The sequence below is a fragment of the Plecotus auritus genome, assembly GCF_963455305.1.
Source record: "Plecotus auritus genome assembly, chromosome: 2".
Taxonomy (NCBI): Eukaryota; Metazoa; Chordata; class Mammalia; order Chiroptera; family Vespertilionidae; genus Plecotus; species Plecotus auritus.
The window spans coordinates 23,028,525-23,049,790 of NC_137771.1; the positions used below are offsets into that span (position 1 = coordinate 23,028,525).

The window sequence follows — 21,266 nt, forward strand, 5'->3', positions numbered from 1 at the left end:
AAGAAGAAAGGGAAAAAAAAAAAAAAAAGCCCTAGCTGGTCTGGCTCCGTGGATGGAGCACCAGCCTTCACACTGAAGGGTCCCAGGTTTGATACCGGTCAAGGGCACATGCCCAGATTGCGGGCTCGATCACCAGTAGGGGGCGTGCAGGAAAGATCAATTGTATCAAATGTTACAGAAAAGATGAGGAAAATGAGAACTGAAAATTGACATTGGATTTGGCAAAATAAAAAGTGATAGCGACCTTGACGAGCAGTTTCAGTGAAGAGGTGCAGACTAAAGCCTGATTAGAGTGAGCTAAGGAAAGATCACATTTTAAAAAAATGGAGGCAGCAAGTAGAGGCCCACCTTTAAGAGGAGTTTTTCCAAAATGGAGAGCAGAGAAATGGGACAGTGGCTAGAGGGCCATGGTGTTAAAGAAGGATTTTTTTCAAGAAGCATTACTGCATATTTTTGTGTTGATTAAAATGATGAGTTGGAAGGGGGGAAAATCCAAAATATATTAAAAAATCCTATTGCCCTAGCCAGTTTGGCTAAGGGGGTAGAGCGTCGGCCTACGGACTGAAGGGTTCAATTCGAGTCAAGGGCATGTACCTCAGTTGTAGGCTCCCAGCCCTGGTGGGTGGCATGTGGGAGGCAACCAATCAATGCATCTCTCTCACATCAGTGTTTCTCTCTGTCTCTCCCTCTCCCTTCCACTCTCTCTAAAAATCAATGGAAAAAATATCCTCAAGTGAGGGTTAAAAAAAAAGAAATCGTATAAAACAATAAGAAAGACACAATTCAATACAAAAATGGAAAAAATTAAAAACAGAAAATTTAAAGAAAATTCAAATGTTCAAAAACAGAAATTAAAGCAAACTCATTAGTAATCAGTGACAGGAAAAAGAAGACAACAATAAGATATTACTAAACAGATAGGCAAAAAAAAGTTTACATCTGACAACATTAAATGATAGGCTGTGGAAAATGAGTACAATCATAAACTGCTGGTGGGAATAAAAATTGGAACGGCCTCTCTGCAGGGCAATTAAAAAACTAAAACTACAAATATTGCTTTGACCCCAAAATTCAACTTTTCCGTATCTACACTAGACAAAACCTGCACGTGTGCACAAGGAGACATCCATAAGGATGTTCACTATAGCAGAGATTTTTAATAGTGAAAAAATGGAAGCAACCTAATGTTCATCAATAGGGCAGTGAACAAAAAAAAATGTGGTTCCTACATACAGTATAATACCAAATAACAGTCAATAGGAATGTACCAAATCTATTAGGTCTCACATGGGTACTTGAAAAACAATGTTAAATATTTTCTATGGATTTGCATATATGAATGTGAAAGACTACAAATGGTCTGAAAGGACACACACCAAACTCCTAATAGCAGTTACATCTAGAAATATGAAAAGTGATCATTTAAAAAATCCTATATAATAAAAGGCTAATATGCAAGTTATTCCCTCAGGAGTTCGACTGACCGGGAATTTGATCAACTGGGAGTTTGACCGCTTGCTATGACATGCGCTGACCACCAGGGGGTGGCACGGAACAAAGGAAGGCCCCAACTGGCAGTAAGCAGCCTAGGGAAGGAAGACCCCAGCTGGCAGCCGGCAGCCGGCAGCCGGGGGAAGGAAGGCCCCGGCTGGCAGCGGGAAGGCCCCATTTGGCCCTGATCACTGGCCAGGCCTAGGGACCCTACCCATGCACAAAATAAATAAAAGGTTGAGAGAAAAAAAACTGAGCAAATAAGCCAAATCTAACAATGGTTAATTCTGGATGGTGAAGTATGGCTCTGGGCCAAGTCCAGCCCACCACTGTTTTTGTAAATAAAAGTGTATTAGAACACAGCCTCTTACTGTGCTGCAATGGCAGAGGTGAAGAGTTGAAACACAGACCATATGACCTGCAAAGTTTAAAATATTTACTATCTAGACCAGGGGTGGGCAAACTTTTTGACTCGAGGGCCACAATGGGTTCTTAAACTGGACCGGAGGGCCGGAACAAAAGCATGGATGGAGTGTTTGTGTGAACTAATATAAATTCAAAGTAAAGGAGCGGAGGGGAGAGCAAGAGAACCCTCCGCTCTTTCAGCTCCGCAGGCCGGATAGAACAGCCGAACGGGCCGGATCCGGCCCGCGGGCCGTAGTTTGCCCACGGCTGATCTAGACCTTTATACAAAAAGTTTGCTGACCTTTGCAGACTTTCTTCTTTGTATGTTTCTGTACCTAACTGTTACCCCAAATTTAAGACCACTTAAATAACTTGAAAGAAATTCACACTAAAGTCCCAGTGGAACAAAGAAAAAATTCTAAAACTGTCATTTTATTTAAAAAATCAGAGTACTACACTATTTATTATTATTATACTTTTTAAGACTAAACTGAAAATATTAGAGCTATTCTGTAGCACAGTTTAAATGACTGGTTAAAGTGAATTATAGAAGGACTCCACATAGGGAAAACATATATAGTGTGGGCAAAAGTAAGCTTACAGTTGTAACAAAATACAGTTTATTCTTGTATTACTAATTAATTATTGTATTATTTCCCATACAAACAATTGTAAACCTACTTTTGCCCCACCCTGTATATGGCAGTTGCATATAAGGAATGTTTCTGAAAATCCTGAATAATTCAAAACTAACACAATTCAAAACTAATTGTCCCATACATATAGAGGAGGAATGCATTCTCAGAGTACACAAATTTTCAATCAATATACAATATTTTCATAATACATATTAATAATGCTTATTAATATAAGATACTTTATATAATGATCTATATATAGAAAAGCCTAAGTGACTGTTACAACCGGTCGACCGGTCACTATGACGCGCACTGACCACCAGGGGGCAGACGCTCAATGCAGGAGCTGCCCCCTGATGGTCAGTGTGCTCCCACAGCCAACCTCCTACAGCCGGCCAACCTCCCGCAGTCCCTCCCCCCGGCCGGCCAGCCCCAATCAGGGCGGCCAGGCCAAGGGACCCCACCCGTGAACGAATTCGTGCACCAGGCCTCTAGTGTAGTTAATAATAAAATTAATTCTATAACAGTGATTTATTATGTGATTTCAAAACATAATTTCATGTACAGTATCCTATATAATAAAAGCTGGATATGCAAATCGACTGAACGGCAGAACGACCGGTCAGTGGGGGCTGGGGCTGGTGAGCAGGTGGTGCCAGGCCAGCCAAGACGTGTGCCAGCGAGCAGAGGAAGGGAACGGCGATGGGGCGGAGTGGGGGGGGGAGGCGGGCAGTGGCAACCAGCTGCAGCAGAGGGGCGATGGGGGGAGGGCGGGGATGGCCACTTGCCGGCCGGTGCCCTCCCCTGATCAGCCCACCTGGTCGCCTCCCGCAGAGGGAGGCCAAACTGTGGCTTAGGCCTGCTCTGGGAGCAGGCCGAAGTCGTCAGTAGGACATCCCCTGAGGACTCCCGGACTATGAGAAGGCGCAGGCCGGGCTGAGGGACCCCCCCACCCCCCCAAGTGCATGACTTTTCATGCACGGGGCCTCTAGTATAATATACAACTGCAAAGTTAACTTAATGACAGTTCTAATGCAGTATCATGCCTGAAAGTAATTAACTAGAAGTTATCATTATCATCTCCCAACAACACAAATAATGGGAGAGTTAAGAGGTTTCAAAGTAGGACAAGCTATCTCTCTACATTGTAGTGAAGGCTGGTCTGATTCCCTGAAAGACTTCTGCTAAAAAATAAATCTAATATGGTTTGTATTTTCCAGGGGATTGGGCCTAAGCCAATAGTCAGATATCCCTCTCACGGTCCAGGGCTCTTGCAGTCCGGAACCCCTCACTCCTTACCGCCCGCCTGCAGCAGAGGCGGGAAAGGCTCCCACCACTGACGCTGCACTCGCTAGCCGTGAGCTTCTGGCTGAGCGGCGCTCTCCCTGTGGGAGCGCACTGACCACCAGGGGGCAGCTCCTGCATTGAGCATCTGCCCCCTGGTGGTCAGTGCACATCATAGCGACCGGTCGTTGGCCATTCAGTAAATTTGCATATTAGGATTTTATTATATAGGATTGGTGTGACACTGGTTAATAAAATTATATAGGTTTCAGGTATACCATGCTATAAAACATCATGTGTATACTGTATGGTGTGTTCACTGCCCCATCAAGTCTCCTTCCATCCAGATTATCCCCCCTATACCTTCTTCTACCTCCCCCCACACCTTTCATTGTAGTTTTCTTGATATGCAGACACGCTGTCTATCTTTTGCCTTGCCACCCTGGAACAGCAATTCACATTTGGATCATCTTTTCAAAAATAGCAACTATTGCTGAAACATGGTCACTCACTCGCCGCCCACCCCAATTCTACAGTCTCTGCGCTCCATCAGAGATCCAAATCCACGAGACTTTTATTTTTCTAATTCTAGAAATTCTTTTTCTATTAATTCATGGGGAACAACCCAAGCAAAATTTCAACATCCCCTTCATCAACCTTGCACAAATTTACCTTCTTTTCCACTTTCACAGATTCTTTATTAGCATGTTGTCTTCCAAGTTAAAGCCTCTTTAAATTACAGTAAAGCTGAAATGTTTTGATAGCTTTGGAGTTAGCAGATATAGCTTGCCTGCTCATGTTTATATTCTTAATACCTTGGCGGGCTTTAAAATTGGAAAGCCAGTTATGACTTATAGTAAACCTTTTTGTCTCATTGTCACCTCCTTTCAAATCATCAAAATACTTCATGCATTAGCACAGACGATAGCTTGGCCTTCGGAGCGCTTTTGTCAGCCTTGATCTTATAGTCATGTTGCCAGGAATTTATCCACTTATTCCATTATCCTTGCCTAGTTTGTGAACTAAAGGGGGCACCTGCTTTAATGATGCTTTGTTTTCTTGAGCATTATCTCGAATATTCTGCAGGATGCACTCTCCTAAGTTACTAGAATGAGATATCACAACAGTAGTCTGGCCTTCTTCACACAATTTTGTCACATTTAACTTCTGTTCCAAATTTATTAAATTCTGGGCATAATTTTTAGCAGTAGCCCCACCAAATAATGCATCTGAATGACATTGTTATTTGATATAAAAAATTATTTCTTACTATATCAAGAGCAAATGTTAAGAGAGTAGCACAAGAGTCACCAATACATTAACCTAAGGTCTAAGGTTCATGTGATATTGATAAAGAATGATGGGAATTTTCTTTTCCTGCTAAAGTGATGCTGATACAGGACAATAATGACATAGTCTATAATCCTTTCAGCTTGCCAACTACAATTATGCATTTCTTCAAAAACTGTTTTAATTTTGGGAAGTTTTACAATATTTCAAATTTGAGAAAGTGGGAATTTAAATATTTTTACTTTGCACTATTTTCTGCCTGACATAATTCAAAGACACATAAAATGACATAATACTCAACTTTTTCAAGAGACTTTCTCATCTAAAATTACTTGAATGTAGCAAAAGAGAAAAATAAGCAACCAGATGAAGTTAACAAGTATCTAAAGAAATTAAAGAACCAGACACAAATAATAAATTAGGAATCCATTCTCATTAATAATGTAATTTTAAGATTTGAAAACAAAAGTTAATGCACAATATATTACTCTAATTTTTTAAAGATTAACCTGCAAATAGAAATGTACTCAGATATATACTATAGAAATATATTAGAAGGTTATATCCAAAATGAAAATAAAGTGGCATTATCAGGCAAATACTAACAATAAAACTTACATCTTCAATGATCTTTGCTGTCTCTTTAGTAACTGCACCTGTTATAAAATGAAAACATGCTTTATTATTCCCAGAATATACAAACGTAAACACTAAAACCAAGAAGTTACTTTCCTCTCACTAAGGTGATCTAGAGTCTAGATCAGAATTTCTCAAAAACAGACCAAGAAAACTTGGCCTCAGTATCACCTAGGGTCCTTGGTTAAGGTGAGGATTCCTGGGCCACAATCCCACCTATTGTATTAGAATATCTTTTGGTAAAGGCAGCTATATTAAAATAATTTGGGTTATTGCCCTAGCCGGTTTGGTTCAGTGGATAGAGCATCAGCCTCCAGACTGAAGGGTCCCAGGTTCAATTCCAGTCAAGGGCGCATGCCCAGTTGCAGGCTCAATCCCCAGTGGGGGGCGTGCAGGAGGCAGCCAATCAATGATTCTCTCTCATCATTGATCTTTCTCTCTCTCCCTCTCCCTTCTCTGAAATCAATAAAATAATAATAATTTGGGTTATTAAAAAAATAAACTATGCATGCCCACTTTCTTCCCTATCCACTCCACCCTGCTTGCTACCCTCTTCACTCCAAGACAGAGGAGTTATGTTTCCTCATATAAATGTAAATATTACCAATAACAGCTATGCACACTAGACAACAATGATTCCCACAGTTTGAACAAATGCCTTTACACCAAGTCATACCTTTTAAAACACTGTTAGTGTTCCCTGTGGGCTGGGCAGGAGATACTTTTGCTAATGACACCACATTGGTTATAACTGGTGTTGTATTTGTCCTTGCAGAAGGGAACGCCATTGAAGCAGTTGGTGCCTTAGCAATATTTACTGATTAAAACAAAAAGGTAAGACATAGTATAAACAAAAGGGTCACACACAAAAACCCTGTTTAACAACTTAATTTTCAAGATGCAATGCAAATATCTAACTCTGTATAATGTTGGGTTGGGTGATTCTGGTCAGATTAGTGTTCATTAGGACTTAAAGAAAGGCTGATTCTCTAAAATTATAAGCTTCAAATTATATTTAACAGTGGGAATTTAAATATTTTTTACTTTGCACTATTTTCTGCCTGACATAATTCAAAGATACATAAAATAACACTATACTGAACTTTTTCAAGAGACTTTAAAATATAGGTATTTGCTTCAGGGTTAGCTGGGCTTCTCTATTAGAGAGTATTAAAACTCCTACATCTATATTGCTTCAAATAAAAATTTAACATGACAATTTTTATAAATAAGTTGGTGACGTAGCTGTCCATCCATATAAAAACACTGGTTTTGTTAACCCACATCATAGAACGAAAATTCTACCACCCACCTGACTAATCTCAGGGAATGGATGCTATAACACAAAAGATTAGCACAAGGCATATCTGGATTAAGGTGATGACTAATAAGACTACAAAGGTAGACAAGAGCCACACTGTAAGGAGTCAAAGCACATGGATTCTGTCAATTCAACAGCACTCCAGGCTTTGATCAGAGAACATAATATCAAATGTTTTTAATCTAAGAGAAGTCCTACTTCAGGGAACTATTTTAAAAACATGCTATGTAACTACCTATTCATCTGGATATTTTGACCACATTAGCTGTCCTACTTGCAAAATTATTTTATTCTTAGCCAAGAAGAACTTGGCTACCCATGAAGAAGTGATCTATTTTATTTTTTTATATAATTAATGTGTTGTTCTTTTTTCCTTAGCTACAAGCAAGCACTTGATAAAGTCTTAGGCCAGACACAGCAACTATATTAACATATTTATAGTCTTTCCCTTTGTTTGCCCCAATTTCCTTTTATTTCTAGTTTATTAACTGAATAGCATATATCTCTTAGTGTAAGTTATTTATGTACAGATAAATGCAATAAAAAGCAATCAAATCTAATTTTCCTATAAAATTAGTGCTTCTACATTTATTATTCTTGGTGTGTTTGATTATGAGAGCAAAAAGTATCAGGATTAATTTCCCTCAAAGGCAATCCTTAAGGATTCTTACAGGAAAATTTAAGGAAATTCAGGCTATCTGAATCCAGTAAAATTTTGTTCTTATTATATTACTTACAATTGTGTATACTGATAGTATTATCCTAGCATTGACATAAAAATCCCATTAGCCAAGTTTAATTTTACCTTTTCTTTGTGAAACAGGGTCATTTGTAATTTGATGATGACAGAACGCCAAGACACAAAATAGATTACAGAAATGTTTGATGTTTCCTCGCCATTTTATGGACTCACTTAGCTTACCCTGTCGTTTACAAGCATCACACTTGGCCATCTGAGAAAAAAAAAAAAAAACAGGACATGCTTAAAACTATAAAATAATGAAAAGATAAAATTATTATAAAATCAGAAGACATTATGAAAACATGATATATCAGTCAGTTAAGATCACAAAATATGAGACTTCTACCTTAAAATGTTGTGGTTATTCTCCAATGATACATCCAATACAGAGTTAATATCCACAATTTATAAAGAACTCAAACAAGTCGCCCTAGCTGGTTTGGCTCAGTGGATAGAGCGTCAGCCTGTGGACTGGAGGGTTCGATTCTGGTCAAGGGCACCTGCCCAGGTTGCGGGCTCAATCCCCAGTAGAGAGTGAGCAGGAGGCAACCAACCAATGATTCTCTCTCATCATTGATGTTTCTATCTCTCTCTTCCTTTCCCTTCCTCTCTGAAATCAATAAAAAAAACAACCTCAAACTCAACACCAAAAAAACAACCCAATTAAAATATGGGCAGGGGACCTAAGTAGACACTTCTCCAAAGAGGACATACAGATGGCCTATCTATATATATAAAACCCTAATATGCAAATCGACTGAACGGTGGAACAACCAAACAACTGAACATCCAGTCGCTATGACTTGCGCTGACCACCAGGGAGTGCACGTGGAACATGGTCATGCGCATTGGCAACAGGCAGCAGAGCACAGAACATGGTGGGCATCGGCCACAGTGGGATGGTGGAGCAGGTGAGCAGGGGGTGCCAGACCAGGGCGGGAAGCTGGTCGCTGTCATCCAGGTGAGCCTCTGGTGGTTACTGAAAATTCTTTCCTCCCGCGCGCCATGGTCCCGCCCAGTGCTTGCACCCGCTGCCAGCACAGGAGCCTTTGCTTGCACCCACTGCCGGCCCCAGTGCCATCCCCAATCACTCGGCACCGTCAGTAAGTGCGAGCAGCGGCTGCCAGCCCCAATCGCCCCTGAGGGCTTCTCCACCTCCCCCTGCCCCTGAGGAGCAATCGGGGCTGGCAGCTACCTCTCGCACCTGCTGCTGGTGCCGGAGCCACCACTTGCACCAGCTGCTGGCACCGGCCCCATTCGCTCCATGCCGTCAGCAGGTGCAAGCAGAGCCAGCACCATCAGCACGTGGGAGCAACGGCAGCGGGAGCGGGGCTGCCAGCTGACAAGGGACCGGGAGCCGTGCAGGAGTGGCTGGGCAGGGTCGCAGAGGATGGGCCGAGACCCGTCCCTGTGCCCACTGCAGCCTCACGGCCCACCATTCCTTTCAAAGTGCATGAATTTGTGCACTGGGCCCCTAGTCCTATATAATAAAAGCCTAATATGCTAAATGTCTAGTCATCTGGCTGGCCATTCAACCAATCAAAGCGTAATATATGCTAAGGCCACTCAAGCGCTCGCTATGACGTGCACTGACAACCAGGGGGCAGGCAGTCAACCGGTCAACCAGTCAACCAGTCACTATGACGTGCACTAACCACCAGGGAGCAGACACTCTGACTGGTAGGTTAGCTTGCTGCTGGGATCTGGCCAATCAGGACTGAGTGAGACAGGCCGGACATGCCCTGGAGCCCTCCCACAGTCCCTCCCTAGCTGGCCAACTTCCCACATCTCTCCCAGTCCAGATCGTTCACCGGTGGGGTCCCTCAGCCTGGCCTGTGCCCTCTTGCAATCTGGGCCGAGGGACCCCCCCAAGTGCACGAATTTCACGCACCGGGCCTCTAGTAGGCATATAAGATGTCAATGTTATTAATCATCAAAGAAATGCAAATTACAACCACAATGAGGCCCGGTCATCATGGCTCAGTGGTTGTCAACTTATGAACCAGGAGGTTATAGTTCGATTCCCTGTCAGGGCACATGCTGGGGTTGTGGGCTTGATCCCGTAGGGGGCATGCAGGAGGCAGCCAACTGATGATTCTCTCTCATCACTGATGTTTCCATTTCTCTTTCCCTCTCTAAAATCAATAAAAAAAATATTTTTTAAAAACCACAATGAAGTATCACCTTAAACATGTCAGAATGGCTATCATCAATAAATTAAAAAAATAACAAGTATTGGTGAGGATGTGGAGAAAAGAGAACCCTTGTGCACTGTTGGTGGAAATGCAGACCAGTGCAGCCACTATGGCAAACAGTATAGAGGTTCCTCAAAAAATTAAAAACAGAACTGCCTTATGACCCAGAGATTCCACTTCTGGGCATTTATCCAAAGAAACCCAAAATACTAATTCAAAAGAATATGTGCACCCCTATCTTCATTGCAGCATTATTTACAATAGCCAAGATATGAAAGCAACCCAAGTACCCATCAATAGACAACTGGATAAAAAAGCTGTAGTACATATAGACAACAGAATAGTATTACTCAGCCATAAAAAAGAACAAAATCTGCCAAAACCGGTTTGGCTCAGTGGATAGAGCGTCAGCCTGCGGACTGAAGGGTCCCAGGTTCGATTCCGGTCAGGGGCATGTAGCTTGGTTGCGAGCACATCCCCAGTAGGAGGTGTGCAGGAGGCAGCTGATCGATGTTTCTCTCTCGTCGATGTTTCTAACTCTCTATCCATCTTCCTTCCTCTCTGTAAAAAAATCAATAAAATATATATAAAAAAAAAAAAAAAGAACAAAATCTTACCATTTGTGACAGCATGGATGGACCTAGAGAATATTATGCTAAGTGAAATAAGTCATTCAGAGAAAGACAAATACCATATGATTTCACTTATATGTGGAATTTAGAGAACAGAATAAACAAACAAAATTGATAGAACAAACTGATGCATAGATAGAACAGATTGATGGTAGCCAGAGGGGAGGGGAATGGAGGGAAAGAGTAAAAAAGGGAAAGGGATTAAGAAGTTCAAAATGGTAGTTACAAAATAGTCATGGGAATGTAAAGTACAGCATAGGGAATATAATCAATAATGTATATTATAAAAAGCCTGTGGCTGGAACGCCGGAACACTGGAATGACCAAACAACCAGTCACCAGGAGGTGCATTGATGGGTCCCGTGGCGGCAGCAGAGGGAGGGACTCTGGGTCTCGTGGGGTCAGAGCGGCGGGTCTGAGGTCCCGCGGCAGCAGCAGGAGGGACTCTGGGGTCTCACGGCAGCAGCACAGTGGGCCTGGGGTCCTGTGGCAGTGGCGTGGCGGGCGGGGCACAAGCGGGTGGGTGGGGCTGCAAACACAACAGGGCAGCGGGCAGGTGGGTGGGGCACGCGCAGGTGAGGGGGTCTGCAAGTATGGTGAGGCACATGCGGGTGGGCAGGGCCACGCGATTTCACGCTCTGGGCTTCTAGTCTTACCTAATAAAAGAGAAACATGCAGCCCTAACTGATTTGGCTCACTGGATACAGCATCGGCCTGTGGACTCAAAGGTCCCAGGTTCGATTCTGGTCAAAGGCATGTACCTTGGTTGTGGGCACATCCCCAGTAGGGGGTGTGCAGGAGGCAGCTGATCGATGTTTCTCTCTCAACAATGTTTCTAACTCTCTCTTCCTCTCCCTTCCTCTCTGTAAAAAATCAATAAAATATATTTTTAAAAAATAAAAATAAATAAAAAATAAAAGAGAAACATGCAAATTAACCATCACTCCACTACACCGACAGCCAATCAGAGTGAGCATGCAAATTAACCCAACAAAGATGGAGGTTAATTTGCATATGCAGGCATGCAGCTGCGTGAAGCCTGCTGTGAGGGGAAGGGGAGCGGTGGAGGGAGCTACTGGAGTGGTGCTCCAGACAGAAGCGAGGACTTGCCGGCTCCGGGCGGCTGGGGAGCGGGGACTTGCCGGCTCCAGGGCGGCCGGGGAGCGGGGACGTGCCAGCTCCCAGGCGGCCCTGGGCGGCTGGGAGTGAAGCCAGGGGAAGAAAGGCCTATTCTTGCATGAATATCATGCAATGGGCCTCTATATTATAATAACTAGGTATGGTGCCCAGAGGATACTTGAGATATCAGGGAACACTTTTGTAAAGTTTATGGTTGTCTAAGCACTATGCTATACATCAGAAACTAATACAAAATAATATTAAATGTAAAAATAAAATTAAAAATAGCCCAGCTGGAGAAACCAAGATGGCAGCATAGGTAAACAACTGAAATTGCTGCCTTGCACAACCACTTCAAAACTACAACTAAAAGACAAAACGGACATCATCCAGAACCACAGGAAGGCTGGCTGAGTGGAAATTCTACAACTAGAAGGAAAGAGAAAAGCACAATGAGACTCAGAGGAGGTGCGAAAGTAAAGTGCAGAGCTCGGCCTCATCTAGGCACCTCCAAACCCCAAACAAAGAAGAGGAATCTGCAGATCTCTCCGTAGCTCCTGCTGTGTGGCCTCAGGCAGAGGCTAATTTAGCACCTCCTTAGAGATCCAAGAGCCAGTGTACCCAGTGGTCAGAGTGGGACCATCCAGATTGCAACTCCTCAGATCCATAAGGGACACACTCAGGGAGCAGACTCAGTGAGCACCAAAGCCCCACTGAAGCAAGTCTTGCCTCATAAGGGTGTCTCCAGCACAGAAGTTCTCCCATTGTAGACACAGCTGATTCTCACAGCCAGTTGGCCTGGAGGCCAATTCCTCCCAGTGATACCAACAGCAATCAAGGCTTAACTACAATAAGACTGTGCACACAGCCCACAAAGGGGTGCACCAAGAGTGTCCACCTCAGGTGATTGGGGAGGCTGAGCCACTGAGCCCTATAGGACACCTAGCACACAATGCCACTCTATCAACTCAGGGAAGCAACCAAAATGCAGAGACAAAGAAATAGGTCACAAATGAAAGAAATGGAGGAAAACAAACTACTGGATATAGAGTTCAAAACCACAGTTATAAGGTTTTTCAAGAATTTTCTAGAAATCGCCAATAAATTTAGTGAGACCCTCAAGGATATGAAAAAGGACCAACTAGAAATTAAGCATACACTGACTGAAATAAAAAATAATATACAGAGATCCAACAGCAGACTAGAGGATCGCAAGAATCATGTCAAAGATTTGAAATACAAAGAAGCAAAAAACACCCAACCGGAAAAGCAAAAAGAAAAAAGAATCCAACAATATGAAGATAGTGTAAGGAGCCTCTGGGACAACTTCAAGCATACCAACATCCGAATTATTGGGGTGCCAGAAGTAAAGAGAGAACAAGATATTGAAAACCTATTTGAAGAAATAATGACTGAAAACTTCCCCCACCTGGTGAAAGAAACAGACTTACAAGTCCAGGAAGCGCAGAGAACCCCAAACAAAAGGAATCCAAAGAGGACCACACCAAGACACATCATAATTAAAATGCCAAGAGCAAAAGACAAAGAGAGAATATTAAAAGCAGCAAGAGAAAAACAGTTAGTCACCTACAAGGGAGTACCCATACGATTGTCAGCTGATTTCTCAACAGAAACTATGCAGGCCAGACGGAGCGGCAAGAAATATTCAAAGTGATGAATATCAAGAACCTACGACCAAGATTACGCTACCCAGCAAAGCTATCAGTAAGAATTGAAGGTCAAAGAGTTTCACAGATAAGAAAAAGCTAAAGGAGTTCACCACTGCCAAACCAGTATTATATGAAATGCTGAAGGGTATTCTTTAAGAAGAGGAAGAAGAAAAAGGTAAAGTTAAAAATTATGAACAACAAATACATATCTATCAACAAGTGAATCTAAAAATCAAGTGAATAAAAAACCTGATGAACAGAATAAACTGGTGAATATAATCGAATCAGGGGCATATAAAGGGAGTGGACTTACAATTCTCAGGGGGAAGGGAGTGTCGAGGGTGCAGGAAGAGACTGGACAAAAATCGTACACCTATGGATGAGGACAGTGGGGGGAGGGGAGGGTAAGGGCAGAAGGTGGGGTGGAAACCGGGTGGAGGGGAGCTATGGGGGGAAAAAGGAGGAACAACTGTAATAATCTCAACAATAAAAATTTATTTAAAAAAAAAATAGCCCAGCTGGCGTGGCTCAGCAGTTGAGCATCGACCTATGAACCAGGACGCAATGGTTCGATTCCTGGTCAGGGCACATGCCCAAGTTGCTGGCTCTATCCTCAGTATGGGGCATGCAGGAGGCAGCTGATCAATGATTCTCTCTCATCATTGATGTTTCTATCTCTCCCTCCCTGTCACTTCTTTTCTGAAATCAGTAAAAAATATTATAAAAATAAATAAAATATATATATTGTGGTTAAAAACATATATTCTTATTTCATATAGATACCCTCAATTGAGAGAATATAGAAGTTCATCTGTTTTCAAAATTAGCAATGAGAAATCTAAAGATAGATTCTATTTTTAAGAGGTTAAGGGGCAACATATTGCAGTAGGAAGAATATGGACTTTGGAGTCATAAAGACTTTGATTCATTTAATATCTAATGAGGTATCCTTTGTCTTGAGCACTGAGATAGGTCCTGGGCATATAATTATGAAAAAGACATACTTCCCCTCAATAAAATTGTATTTTGAGGGCTCGGGAAACAAGTAAACAGGTGATTTCACTTGAGTGGTATAGATGCTGTCTAATTGTCATCTACCAGATTCTTGTTACTTACTTCTTTTCCTTATTTATACACTGGCAATAACATACCTACCTCTTGGGATTCTGGTGAGGATTAAATGAACACTTATGAAATACTGGACATGTATTAGTGGTTCAATTAATTCCAGCTTTCATTGTTAACCTTACAAAAAAAGTAATTTTTTTAAAAGGAAGTGGGTAAGGAGGTCAGTCATAGTCATTTGATCTATGAAATGAGAACAAGGCCTGACTTCAAATTTCTCAGAGGAACTTTCTGTATGAGAAAGGCATAAGGCAACTTACCTACGTAAAGTTCTAATTCAGTTATAAGAAGGTCAATGTGCCTTATAAGAAAGCAAAATTTAAAAGGAACATATCCTCAAATAACAACAAATTCTCCAGAAATTCTGTACTCTTTACCCCAAAGATTTCAAGTTTATAATCAATTAAATTTTGCTTTAGGAGCCCATAGTTTATTTTATCCAGTTCTAAACACAAAACTTTATTCATATATTCTGAACATATTTAAACAGAAAATAATTTTTATAAACTTCAGGAAGCCAAAGAGGTATAATTACCTGATAAAACAGAACTGTAAATTTTGACATGCAATCTTCACAACAAAACTCTTCTAACTTGCCCTCCAATCTGTTTTCTACCAAATTAGGGGATGTCTGGGAGCAATAACTGCACATCCTACAGTAGTTTCCCCATCGTTCTCCAAAGTCACGGGCAGAGAGGTATTTGCAAACTGAGAACCAGAAAGGATGAAAGGAAGAAACATCAAATTTACATTAACTTGAAGGAAGTAAAGTGAGTTTCTAGTGCCTTAGATGCCCACATTGTTAATTTCTAAATATTGGACACAATTATTTGCCTCTAGGTTAAAGGATAATCTCTATATTCATAAAACAAATTTATATCACCTTTTACATATACTCTAAATATAAGGCCATCTATATTCAGAAACAACAGTTTAAGCCAAGAAGCCATAATTGCTTAAGTACCTGCTTCACAAATGGGTGCAAGGAAAGATCTCTAAAGTCATACCTAAACTTATGAAAAGATCTAATACCACTGATCTAATAATATTTCAGAAGTTTTTCTTTGCCGAGGTTATTGTAACATTTTAAAAGAGAGACTTTTGTGGGCAGGTAGAGGGGGTTGTTGTTGGGGGGGCGGGGAAACAAGGAAAGGGGACATCTGTAATACTTTCAACAATACAGAGAAAATATAAATAAATAAATAAATAAATAAATAAATAAATAAATAAATAAAAAGATCAACTTTTGTCAGCTGATTTCTCAACAGAAACTTTGCAGGCCAGAAGGGAGTGGCAAAAAATATTCAAAGTGATGAAAAGCAAGGACCTATAACCAAGAATACTCTACCCAGCGAAGCTATCACTTAGAATCAAAGGACAAATAAAGAGCTTCCCAGACAAGAAAAAGCTAAAGGAGTTTGGACGGCCGGTATAGCTCAGTGGTTGAGCATCAACCTATGAACCAGGAGGTCACGGTTTGCTTCCCAGTCAGGACACATGCCCAGGTTGTGGGCTCGATCCCCAGTGTGCGGCGTGCAGCAGGCAATTGATCAATGATTCTCTCTCATCATTGATGTTTCTATCTCTCTCTCCCTCTCCCTTCCTCTCTGAAATCAATAAAAATATATATACTTTTTAAATATATTTTATTGATATTTCACAGAGAGGAAGGGAGAGGGGTAGAGAGCTAGAAACATCGATGAGAAACATCAATCAGCTGCCTCCTGCACACCTCCCACTGGGGATGTGCCCGCAACCAAGGTACATGCCCTTGACCAGAATCGAACCCGGGACCTTTCAGTCCGCAGGCTGACGCTCTATCCACTGAGCCAAACCGGTTTTGGCAATAAAAATATATTTAAAAAAATAAATAAACCTTAGAAAAAAAGAAAAAGCTAAAGGAGTTTATCACCACCAAACCAATATTACATGAAATGTTAGCCATAGCTGGTTTGGCTCAGTAGATAGAGCGTCGGCCTGCGGACCTGAAGGGACCTAAGTTCTATTCCAGTCAAGGGCACATGCCTGGGTTGCGGGCTCGGTCCCCAGTGTGGGGCATGCAGGAGGCAGCCGATCAATGATTCTCTCTCACCATTGATGTTTCTATCTCTCCCTCTCCCTTCCTCTCTGAAATCAATAAAAAATATATATATATTTTTAAAAAGAAATGTTAAAGGGTCTTCTTGAAGAAAAAGGGAAAAAAAGATAAAAATATGAACAATAAAATGGCAATAAATACATATCTATCAACAATTGAATCTAAAAATCAAAATGAACAAGCAGAACAGAAAAAATAAAAAGATTTTTTAAATGAGTTAAATATAAATTCAATTAAAAAGCTTCAAATTATACCTGATAAAACAAAAATTACTTGAAAATTGATTGTGGATGAATAGCCCAGCCCATAATGAATACTTCACAACAACCACATGATCTGTGGATAAAACTGAACTTTTTCCTTTACCTTCACTACAGAATGGCTTATCAACCCCTGAAAATCGTACAGTCTCCTTTATAATTTTCTGTAGTTTGCAGTAGTCACACATTGCTATAACTTTATTTTTCTTTTTGTAGTCCTCAGAGCAAGTCTTGCCACAAAACAGAAACATTTTACCCTGTAAAGAAAGAACAGTTAATAAGACCTAATTAAGCAGTTGCTTTATCTTTAAGAAATATTTTTCCTTCTCATTTCAAAGCAAATTAAATGAATTCACAGATGAAGAGACAAAAATGCTTCTTGGGTAAGTTTAAATTCAATCTCTCTTATGATCTCTCTTTACCTTGTAGAAAAGAAGTTCTGGTTTTTTGGCAAACAGATGGTTACAGTGCTGACACTTGAGTTTAACAACTGCTTGGATTGAAGCAATTTGCTGGAATTGTGCAGCAAGAGAAGGGAGACTGGCTGCAGCAGAGCCACTGTTGGTGCTGGGGGAAACCGCAGAGGTGATGTTAACTCCCCTTGCTGACACTGTTGACCCAGAAGGCGGGCATATTTGGCCCTGAGACAGGGGCACTGCTGAAGAGTTTGTTCCTTTTGGCTTGTCAAATACATCCTGAATGAACACAAATAAGGCAAAGACTTTAACAATTAAGAAGTAACAAAACTTGGTAATTTTCATTCTCATTTTAATAAATTTCTTTAAAATTTATAAAGTAGTACACAGAAAGAGTTTAAATGGCATACTTCCAGAAGAGAAGAACTAAGAAATACAGGCTTTCCAGACAAAGACCTCTAGTATATATGACTCTAATAAATTAAAGCAGGCCTCTCATCACCAACCAGCCTCTGATGGCTATTAAGAGCACAGTGATGCCAGATTGGCATGGCTTAATGGTTGAGCATTGACCTATGAACCAGGAGGTCACAGTTCGATTCCTGGTCAGGGCACATGCCTGGGTTGCAGGCTTGATCCCCAGTAGGGGGTGTGCAGGAGGCAGCTGACCAATGATTCTCTATCATCATTGATGTTTCTCTCTCTCTTCCTCTCCCTTCCTCTCTGAAATCAATAAAAACATTAAAAAAGAAAGAAAGAAAGAAAAGCACAGGGGCTACCAGTGATATCGTCTTTCTAGTGCCAGGGCCATTGCATCAGGCATCTTCCCACCCTGCAGGATCTCTAAACTCTACTTTCTCTGAGAGTGAAGACAAAATGTGACAAGTGAAGGCTCACAAGTTCATGCCAGGAGTCATTATGCATCTGGCCCAGGATGAGAGGAAGGAATACATGAACACATCACCATATCATGTATCCAAAACCATATCCTAGCTTCCATAGTTGAACAGAATTTTTTTCTAACTAAAATTTAATCTTTTATAAATATGGACCTTCAGCAGTTAACATTTTGCCATAGATCAACGCCTAAGAGAATTGCAGGGGTAAAATACTATCTTAGCTCATACCTGGAAAGCCACAACACAACTGGAGCTGCAGAAGCTGTATATACTTCCATTGGACATAGCTAGGTGATACTGAGGGATTGCCGAGGTTTTACAACTATGACACGAAACCTGGACACCTTGGTAGCAAAAAATAAAAACCAATGAATAAGTTACACAGATGAACAAATAATCCAAAAAATGTTTTAGAATAAAAACACAAATAATAATATACAAAATAAAAATCAAGAAACTTTATAATAACCTGGAAAGCTAACTACAACTTCCTCAATTAAGTTCCATTTACACAAAAACTAACTTGGAACTTATGTGGGGTTTTTTTTCTTTTCACACATGAAACTACACACACACACACACACACAAACACCTCAACCAAGGAAATCTGTTGAAAAATTATGTTCATTTAAAAATCAGTTCTTTAAAACTAAACCAATATTGCATCTTTATTTACCCATACAGGCAAATTTAGTTTCCAACAAAATGAAAGAAAAGTGGTTACATTCTTCTTCAATAGTTACTACTAGTAAATCTATAAATTTATCAAATTTAAACATTACCTGAAGAAGTAACTGTCTTAACTCTGTAAGCAGATAAGCAATTAATAGAGCAGAAAAGCTCTGTTTTTCCTGAGTCATTGGTAGTCTCAATCATTTCAGCTGAGGGCCTCAATGATTTCCCCAAGGCATATGGTGTCTGGGCTGAATTCTGTTAAGAAAATACATTCTGTTAAGAAATAACATTCCAAAAAAAAGAAAAGAAATAACATTCACACACCTAAGTATACAGTACATATATACATACTGTTTAAGAAAAAGAAAAGCTGCCTACAACCACTGCCTTTGGTTAAAATATTAGAGCGTGACAGTGAGGCCACACCAAGCATAGACTTCTCTGAAAGTTGGGATGTGGGAAAAGTAAGTTTTTTCAGATAATAATAAAATGTAAATTGAAGAAAATTAATAACTAGTCAGATAGGTTAGCAACAACAAAACATATTAAAAGTAATGAATTAGATAGTCATAACATACTTTTCTCATCACACATGATCAGAGAAGACCAGGTAATGCATGAACCAAAGGCTCATCTTCAATGCAATCTTAGACATCAATCTAGGAGAGAATCTACCACCTTTAAGGTTACTTAACTAGTAAGACTCTTTAGGAGGAGGAGATAGAAATAATGTTTTTTTGTGTGTGGTTTTTTTAAATATATTTTTATTGATTTCAGAGAGGAAAGGAGAGGGAGAGATGGAAACATCAATGATGAGAGAGAATCATTGATCAGCTGACTCCTGCACAACCCCTACTGGGGATCAAGCCCACAACCCAGGCATGTGCCCTTGTCTGAAATCGAACCTGGGACCCTTCAGTCCGCAGGCCGTATCCATTGAGCCAAACCAGCTAGGGCAGAAATGATATTTAATGTATATTAGGTCATTCTGCAGCACTGCTTGTTTTCAAGCTAAGTTTCATAATAAACTTTGCCCGAAAGTTTATCTATGTTTAAAGAAAACAGCCCTAACTGGTTTGGCTCAGTGGATAGAGTGTCGGCCTGCAGACTGAGGGTCCCAGTTTCGATTCCTGTCAAGGGCATGTACCTTGGTTGCGGGCATATCCCCAGTAGGGAGTGTGCAGGAGGCAGCTGATGGATGTTTCTCTCTCGTCAATGTTTCTAACTCTCTATCCCTCTCCCTTCCTCTCTGTAAAAAAAAAAAAAAAATCAATAAAATATATTTTTAAAAAAGAAACAATAATAGTATTAATGGCTACCATTTATGTAAGTTACCAATAGTATTACTTATTGAAGAATCAGAATCCATGCTAAGCAATTTATATACACTGTATTATAGAATTCTTTAAACAACACAGTGAGATACTTTAAAAAATTAACAAAAAGTTTAAATTATCTTTAATTAGATTAACTTAGTAAACAGAAAAGTAAGAGATTAAACTTATTTCACTAACTCCAAAACCCAGGCTCCTAACCACTACTACTGTCACTGACACAATATAAGGTCTCTCAGTAAAAATTATGTGGGTAAGTAAATGGAAAGAATGTATAAATTGTGAAGTTTCAAATTAAAAGAAGAACATCATTTATGCAGTAGACAGAGTACAATACCAGTAACAAAAGTAAGAATGAAACTGATTTTGGGATCATATATCCTATATAATAAAAGCCTAATATGCAAATCGACCGAACAGTGGAATGACTGGTGGAACAACCAGTCACTATGATGCAGACTGACCACCAGAGGGCAGACGCTCAACGCAGGAGCTGCCCCCTGGTGGTCAGTGCACTCCCACAGGGAAAGTACCGCTCAGCCAGAAGCCAGGCTCATGGCTAGCGAGTGCAGTGGCGGTGGTGGCGGGAGCCTCTCCTGCCTCTGCGGCAGTGCTAAGGAGCAGCAAGCAGGCAGGCAGTAAGGAATGAGGGGTCCTGAACTGCGAGAGGGCGCAGGCCGGGCTGAGGGGACCCCCCTCCAGTGCACAAATTTCATGCACCAGGCCTCTAGTATATAAATAAAATGGATTCTATTCCTGTAACAGTAGTAACCAGATTGCCAAAAGCTGCAATTCCTAGAAAAGTAATACTTTTCACAAGATGAATGTCCATTACCAACTGCTTAGAGGAATTAAGTAGAAATCAAACTTGCTAACTAAAAAATGTTTCAATTATTACTTAACATCCTTTTGTAAAAATGGAACTTTTTAAAGACCCCAAGTTATTCAGCAAGAATTAAACTGACACAAATTGATATACTTAAGTAACCAAATGAATGCATTATTCAAAAATATAAAATCAGCTAAAGTATTCTAA

At 40.6% G+C, this 21,266-nt stretch overlaps 1 protein-coding gene across 7 annotated transcripts in view; it reads right to left on the reverse strand.

Moving 5' to 3' along the window:
• Nucleotides 1–21,266, reverse strand: part of ZMYM6 (zinc finger MYM-type containing 6) — a 46,140-nt gene that overhangs the window by 13,041 nt on the left and 11,833 nt on the right. For all 7 annotated transcript variants that reach the window (XM_080657792.1, XM_080657791.1, XM_080657795.1 and 4 more), the window contains 8 exons: nt 19,004–19,151; nt 18,450–18,565; nt 17,329–17,601; nt 17,013–17,163; nt 15,084–15,256; nt 7,871–8,018; nt 6,421–6,561; nt 5,727–5,764 (listed from right to left, as the gene is read on the reverse strand). In XM_080657792.1, the coding sequence (XP_080513918.1) occupies nt 5,727–5,764; nt 6,421–6,561; nt 7,871–8,018; nt 15,084–15,256; nt 17,013–17,163; nt 17,329–17,601; nt 18,450–18,565; nt 19,004–19,151 (1,188 nt within the window). The remainder of the gene's footprint in view (nt 1–5,726; nt 5,765–6,420; nt 6,562–7,870; nt 8,019–15,083; nt 15,257–17,012; nt 17,164–17,328; nt 17,602–18,449; nt 18,566–19,003; nt 19,152–21,266) is intronic.